The following is a 7,509-nucleotide window of genomic DNA, read 5'->3' as shown; positions in this document are numbered from 1 at the left end:
CCGCACGATGCAAAATGTGTCCTAGAAAATTTGTCGAAGTATTCCGTATTATAATTTGTATTTGCTAAAACTATTATAGGATTAGCAAAAGTCATAAAACAAAAGATTGTCTCAATGGTGTGAAAAAATAGTAATACTGACGATACGATCTACTTATAGGAAAGTCTTAGTCGCATAATTTGAATATTTTATGAAAACTATGCAATAGTTTCAATACATTATTGAATTTTTCTAATAGAGATGGGTTGAGATGCTGATGTAGTTGATTGGTAACTGCTATGCTATCAAATTTCCGGTGCATACTGGTGGTGCAAATAAAATGATATAACATATCGGTATCGCAAAAACATAGCGCTTCACTTAACTTTTAAGGGCCGATTCTTGTTCTTAGGTACAGTGGTAAAATGCGCGACTGGTATATCGATTCGGAGTTAGTTTTGTTTATCTACATATACATGCCTTTGAACAACAGTACCCAACTAACCAAAAGTTCGGATAAAAGGGACTGATTTGGCTTAAGCAGCTCTCAAAGTTAATCAATAGCATTCTAAGCAGCCCATTTTTCAAGTAATTATCCACACTTGAAAGTTCGCGCGACGCAGCGGAACGAACTTCTAAGCTGCTTCTAGAATACATTGTTCAGCTTCTATGCAGCGAAAAAGTTCACGCGGAACTTGTTCTGTACTTTCAAGTTGCTAAAAGTACCACGTGCACTCTTAAGCAGCGAGAAAGTTCACACGGAACTTTTTCTGTACTTCGAACTGTCGAAAATTGCCACGTGTTTTCTTAAGCAGCTAGAAAGTTCACGCGGAGCTTGATCTGTACTTTCAAGTTCTCAAAAGATCCGCGTGTACTTTTAAGCAGCAAGAAAGTGGACTTTTGAAGTAATTGTGGAACTTCTGGTTGCTTGGGTATCCAAGGTATCTGTTATTCGAAATCAAAAATTTATCAAATCGAGTTGCCAGTTTTAACAAATTTTCGAGCAATTTCGTTTTGGTATTTCGAGTTACTGAGGGGTAGTCAGATTAGCGATACAGTTTTAATAGACGAGTGGCAGGTCGTGTCGTCAGTTATACCATGTTCACATCGTCTCGTCTCGTCATTGAACTGCTCTGCACTGACGAGACGAAAACGAAACGTAAAGAATAATGAAATCGTTTATGTGCCCATAACACAAAAACGGCTTTTATAAAAAACCCCCACAAATAACCAATATCATCACTCTTTCCGATGTTCGAATTTACTGGGTAATGGTATCTACCAAATACAGTAAGCCAGATTGTTGTTAGCATTTCAGAAATTTTGTACACAACTAATAATGCGATTTTTAGAAATATCCTAAAATATTCGGAGGCGGCAGCTTCGCACACAAACTTGTAATCCACCCGTTTACCCAGTATATGCAAAGCTAGGGTCTATTCCTTTGCCACGAATAAAAAGATCGGTCTTTTTAATTTATTTTCTAGTTTTTATACCACAACAAGGACAAGGTACCTTCGGTGGCGCTAAGTCGCCGCGGTAGCGCAGTCCGAGTCACCCAAACACTACTCGCCCTCTCAGAAAAAAAAAATTTAACGGTGGTCCTTCGTTGGTCCAATACCTTGGATAATTGGTCTAATGAACGTCCAATCAACCGTTCAACGGGAGGCCAAAACGAGACCTTCGTTTGCCGATTTTGAAACAGACCGTTGAACCAAATGCCATTTTTTCGTTCAACACTCTCGGCAGACAGAGGTCCATTGTTGAGCCGTTTTAAATAAGTTTTTCGACCGTTATGTATTTATATATTTCAGTTTTTGAAAATAGTCCCGACTAAAAGAGACAATTCCATTTGGGTAATAATTGATTACGAAAACAAGATGAGACGAGTCCGCAAGATGAATTACGTAATTTTAACAAATCGGATATTGAAAGGAAATATGCACAACTGAAATGAAGCCAAATGAAACAGTATGTCTCTCTATTTTATGCCCACACTATGCCAAACAGATTTATGAAAAATGATAATTATGCCAGTCGAATTTATGACAAACTTCAGGGCCCAAAGTAAAAACTCACAAAAAATACTAGCAACCATGCACATCATTGACAGTTCAGAAAGGAATTACATAAAAGTACTTGTAGGAAAAAGTAATCGAATTTCCGTAGAATTTGGCTATTTTTTACGGAATGGCATCGTTACTACGATCTCTATCCGCCGTCGCACGACACGGTTGTTACTGCTACCACTAAGACAAGCTCAACGTTTTTATTAAATACTCTCTTCCCCAGGAATAAATCGTCCCGCAGCTGTTTCAACAATCATTCGACACAAATCGGAAATTGCAGCAGAAACTAGACGTAAGACAGGATTATTAATTATGTTATTAACATTAACCGCTATTAATGGTTTTCAGCGACCGTTCGCAAGCCCGACTTGGTGGCTCGTTCCGATTTGACCGACTTTGGAAAATATGTGGCCGAATGCTTACCGAAATATGTCCAGAAGGTACAATTAACTGCCGGTGATGAGTTAGAAGTTCTGATTGCCCCGGAAGGCGTCGTTCCGGTGCTTCAATTTCTAAAAGATCATCATCAAGCTCAATTCGCAAATCTGGTGGATATTGCCGGAATGGACGTTCCAAGCCGTCAGTATAGATTCGAGATCATTTATAACATACTTTCGTTGCGTTACAATTCACGCATTCGTGTCAAGACCTACACGGACGAGTTAACGCCGATCGATTCTTGTAATGAGGTGTTCAAGGCAGCCAATTGGTACGAACGTGAGATTTGGGACATGTATGGAGTATTCTTTGCAAACCATCCGGATCTTCGTCGCATTCTGACCGATTACGGCTTCGAGGGTCACCCACAGCGTCGCGATTTCCCACTGACCGGTTATGTTGAATTGCGTTACGATGACGAGAAGAAACGGGTCGTTTGTGAACCGCTTGAATTGGCCCAGGAGTTCCGCAAGTTCGATCTATCTGCTCCGTGGGAACAATTCCCAAATTTCCGCGATGTAAACCCGGCCACCGAAGAGGTCCAAATCAAACCTGAGGAGAAGAAGTAAATATTATGCTTGTTTTCGTTTGATAGGCCGAAACGAAATCCTGTAGATATAAACAAAAAAAAACAATAGACACACTATTTGTTATCAAATCTGAATATTTTAAGCCAAATTAGCTAATCATATTCCAACCCCATTAAGCGGAAACTGGTAACAATGAGAATTTAATAGGCCTTCTTTTATTCTATCGCTGATATATCTGATCAGTTTGGATAAGTTAACATGCATCATTTAGCATCAAACCATCACAACGAATTCTGGATCGAGATGTTCTTCCTCATGGTCTTCTAATGCCTGTTCTAATTCGACCTTCAGATCATTTTCGGTGGAACCGATTTCCCTCTTGAAATCGCCTTTTGCGTCACTTTCTCTTCGTAATGCCTTGATCCGCCTCCAGATGGTAGTCTTCGGCAGTTTGTAGAATTTGGATGCTTCCGATTGGGACATGAATCCCAACAAGCATTGCTGGGCCGCTTCTAGAACGCGTTGCTTAAAGTCTGAACCTTTGTCCCGCTGTTTCAACGAAACGTTATCAGGTAGAGTTCCTTCGCTGTAAAGTTTCAGTTTGTCTCGATGCAACGTAGACAACGGAATATCAAACCGTTTGCTGATGTTCAGGAGTTTTTCGCCTGATTTCAATGCTTCAATGGCTTCCTTTCGCGGGGAAGGCAGTTCAAGACGTTCGGTTTTATAGTTGGGTGCTTTTACTGCCTTTCGCCAGAGGACGGTTTTTGGAATGCCGTATTGAATAGAAGCCGTTCGAAAGCTGGTACCTTCCTGAATGATAGTATGTATTGCTTCGTCCAAACGAGTTCCGTATTCAATGTTTTTGGCGCGCTTTTTTGATTGAACGGAAGACTCTCCGCTTTCGTTCATTTTTACTTTGATATCAGAGGGAGTTTCCAAATTGGGAATTGCTTCCAAATCATCGCCTTTTATTGACACTGTTTCATGTACGGGTTTCGAGTCCAATCCAGACATATCCATTTCAATCTGTTAGAAAAGCAAAGTTGAATACCATTTAAGAAATGTGAAAAAAATCTAGTCTTTTTACCTCGTAGTACTGATTAATTGATTGTTCATTTTCCAAAACATTTTTCTCTACCTCCATTTGAGTGAAGCTGGTTTCTTCAACTATGTCCAAACTTGTTCCTGCCTCGATGACACTCACTTCAGACTCGCCCGCTCCATCCGACGATGCTTCCACGTACGATTCCTGCAGTTCATCAAAATCGAACTGTACCGGAGTGATAATGTTAGATCCACTTATTTTAATTCCAGTAATATTGCCATTCTGATAGTCCAGTCCCTTTAAGTGGAACAACTTGCAAGCCTCTAAGAAATCCGCCATGTCCCTCGCGTTCATGTGCACTTCTCCGGTGTAAATGAATTGAAGCACATTTTTCATGATTCCACAACTAACATCCGGAATCATGACCTTTATTTCTTGCAGCCCACCACTTCCACCGAACGGCATCGCAGTGAAAGTAGTACAGAATATGTCCTCGAAAAATCTAGAAGCCATCGATAGTACCATTCTACTGGCCGTTAGATGACCTCCATCTGCCAACACTAGGGTCACATCCGTATATAGGGCATTCAAATAGACATCCAAAAAGGTGGAAAACATGTGATCACTAAAGTCCACCCATTTTACACAGGAAACATCTGTTCGGCTCATTTTAAATAGATTAATACTAGAACAAACCGTCGTTTTGTTGTGTCCTGCAAACTAAACATAAACAATACCCGAGTTGACAGCTGACCAAACTGTTCCCGAATAGTAATCGATAGCGATATCGATGTGTAGTATTGGAGTAGTGTTGCCAAATTAGATCGATATTACACGCAGAGAAAAAAATTGTAAATATAACCGAATTTGGGGTTCACGCAACTATTTGTTTTTTGTTAAAATAGTGAGAAAAGAAAATCTGTTTTGATTTAGAAAACATTGCTGCTTGAAACTACTAAACATGATAATCAATTTAACTCAGTGGGTTAGTTTGTTTCGAACGACATTTGGATAAAAACAACAAATATTTTACCTGTGCGTTCCTGTCAATTTCTTGACCAACAATTTCACAGTGAATTTAATTTGAAAAATTTGTTATGAATGAACAAAATTTAGATAAAGTTAAGAACTGTTGCGCTTTAAATTCACAAATATTTTAGTTGAAATAAATTGCCTTAAATTTAGCTATTTCAACTAACGCTTTTGTTTGTTGAAATCAAACATTTTTGTTTGTTTCAAAGAATAAAATAATTTTTTTCAAACTAATAATTTACAAGGTAGTTTTTGATACTACTTTTATTTATATTTGTATTCGTTTTAAAACGCCTGAAAAAAACAATTATTTTCAATTTTGAAATTTTTTAATACGTTTCGTCATTGTTGTTGCTAGATAGTCGGTTCACATACCACAATTCGGTTCGATGCTCCATCAGTCCGGCCAAAATAACGATCCTGCATCAAATAATTTATGTAAAGAAAATGTGTTACACGCAGAGAAAAATATTGTAAAAATAACTAAATTTTGATTTCACGCAACGATATATTTTGTTGAAATAGTGACAAAAGAAAATCTGGTTTGAAATTGCAAAAATTGTTGTTTGAAGCTACAAAATAAAATATTTGATTTTGCTCAGTGCATTAGTTCGATTCAAGAAATGTTTTGTTAAAAATAACAAATATTTTACTTGCGCATTCCTGTCAATTTCTTGACAAACAATTTCATGGTAAATTTTACTATCAAAATAAGTTTAAAATGAACTAGCTTTGGATAAAGATAATATAATTAGTTTATTGAATTTATAAACTTGGCAGTTGAAATGAACGATAAGATTCAAACCTAAAAATATTAGTATTTCAACAAACGCTTTTGTTTGATAAAATCATACATTTTTGTTTGTCATTATTCTTAAATAGAGATTTCTTTCAAACTAATTTTCAAGGTAATTTTATAAACTAATTTTATTTCGATTTTTATAAATTTTCAAATTGTTATTTCCTTTAACCCTTTTGTCGCGGGACGATCAAATTTTTCACATGTAACAATCAATGATTCGGTGCTCCATTAATCTGGTCAAGATAGAATTCCTGCATCAAATATATTCTGTAAAAAACGTGTTATGTAATGTAATGCAAGTTTAGTAATATTTTGAATTATCCATACATACACTTCAACTGTTAAAATACCCCAAGGAAACGAAAGAAACACTTGAATTTTTCCTTCTATAACACGTGCAAACTTTTTTGATCATCCACGGGAGCAAAATTGTCTGACTTATAATAAACAAAACTGATACGGTTAATTCAAACAATAAACTTAGTTACCAATACACAAATAAGATCATAGATAAAATGAACCATTTATTTTCTTGATATAAATGTAAAACTCGATTGAATCAACAAATACGTTGCCAATAACTTCAACTCAACTTATGTTGACATGTAATAAATGGCTGATTTATTTCAACGGTAAAAAAATAGTCTATATGAACGTTGAGTCAAATAAATCGATTCCAACATCGCGAAAAAGTTAAATATATTATCAACGTAATCCAATAATTTATTGTGACGATTCCTTTCCAAATATTTTGATGCAATCAGGCATCCCTGCAAGCAGCTGATCGGTGTTGACAAACGAGGGGAAACCAACTAGTAAAAAAACTTTTACATAACACAAGGGGTGTACAGATAGTAAATAGTTCGCGCAGTACAATATAGGTGGAACTAGTGCATCACGAAAAATTATTTTTATAAGAATTTACTCCTACTGTCATGTCTGTTAGTCTGTGGTTGAAGTCTTGCAATTAATTGTCTCCGAACGCCAGTGTTCGTTGAAAAATTTGAAATTATAATAATTGTTTATTGTCACTCTCAAAGTGACATTTATAAATGAGTGCGTTCGATGCCATTATCCATGTTGCTAGTTGCGATTTTTGACAACTCGACATGATATCGTACATGATATCCCGGATATCATGCCGAAAAGGTGATACGCGTTGACATCAAATTGTATGGGATATCAAGTGATATCGCACATGATATCATCGGATATCAAGTATATCCGTATATCACTTGATATCAGCGCTAATGTGAACATATTAGTTCTAGATGCATAATTTATGTCAGTTACAAAATTTAAATCTGAATTTTATAACAAGAAAAACTGGCAGGCCCAGCAGTGTTTTACTCGTGTTTCAAATATACAAAAAATAGAACGGCATCATATACCAGTTTTAAATTTGACAGAAGAACTGGTCGAATAAATAAAACTAGAACGGCTTGCTGGGGACATGTTTGTTTCAATTTCTGTTCTATTATAGATTTTCCATATAGAACTTTTAACTGCTGAATTTGCTCTTATATGTCTTTTTTAATCTATCATGAGCTGATCCCAAACTAATGCCGTTTTTCATTGAAAAACACTTGTGGCGTGGATTGCTCTGATTTT

At 36.5% G+C, this 7,509-nt stretch overlaps 2 protein-coding genes across 2 annotated transcripts; one reads left to right on the top strand and one right to left on the bottom strand.

Moving 5' to 3' along the window:
- Positions 1–2,076: 2,076 nt before the first annotated feature.
- Positions 2,077–3,144, top strand: LOC131437042 (NADH dehydrogenase [ubiquinone] iron-sulfur protein 3, mitochondrial). The gene is made up of 3 exons (XM_058606087.1): positions 2,077–2,212; positions 2,272–2,340; positions 2,397–3,144. The coding sequence occupies exons 1-3, from the start codon at positions 2,170–2,172 to the stop codon at positions 3,053–3,055; spliced, it is 771 nt and encodes a 256-aa protein (XP_058462070.1). The 5' UTR covers positions 2,077–2,169; the 3' UTR covers positions 3,056–3,144.
- Positions 3,145–3,200: 56 nt separating this feature from the next.
- On the bottom strand, positions 3,201–4,871 carry LOC131437041 (uncharacterized). Its single transcript, XM_058606086.1, has 2 exons — positions 4,107–4,871; positions 3,201–4,045 (listed from the first exon to the last, which is right to left on the bottom strand). The coding sequence occupies exons 1-2, from the start codon at positions 4,731–4,733 to the stop codon at positions 3,290–3,292; spliced, it is 1,383 nt and encodes a 460-aa protein (XP_058462069.1). The 5' UTR covers positions 4,734–4,871; the 3' UTR covers positions 3,201–3,289.
- Between the last annotated feature and the right edge of the window lie 2,638 nt (positions 4,872–7,509).

This window comes from Malaya genurostris, chromosome 3 (assembly GCF_030247185.1).
Source record: "Malaya genurostris strain Urasoe2022 chromosome 3, Malgen_1.1, whole genome shotgun sequence".
Lineage (NCBI taxonomy): Eukaryota > Metazoa > Arthropoda > Insecta > Diptera > Culicidae > Malaya > Malaya genurostris.
This window is presented reverse-complemented; position numbering and strand designations above follow the sequence as displayed.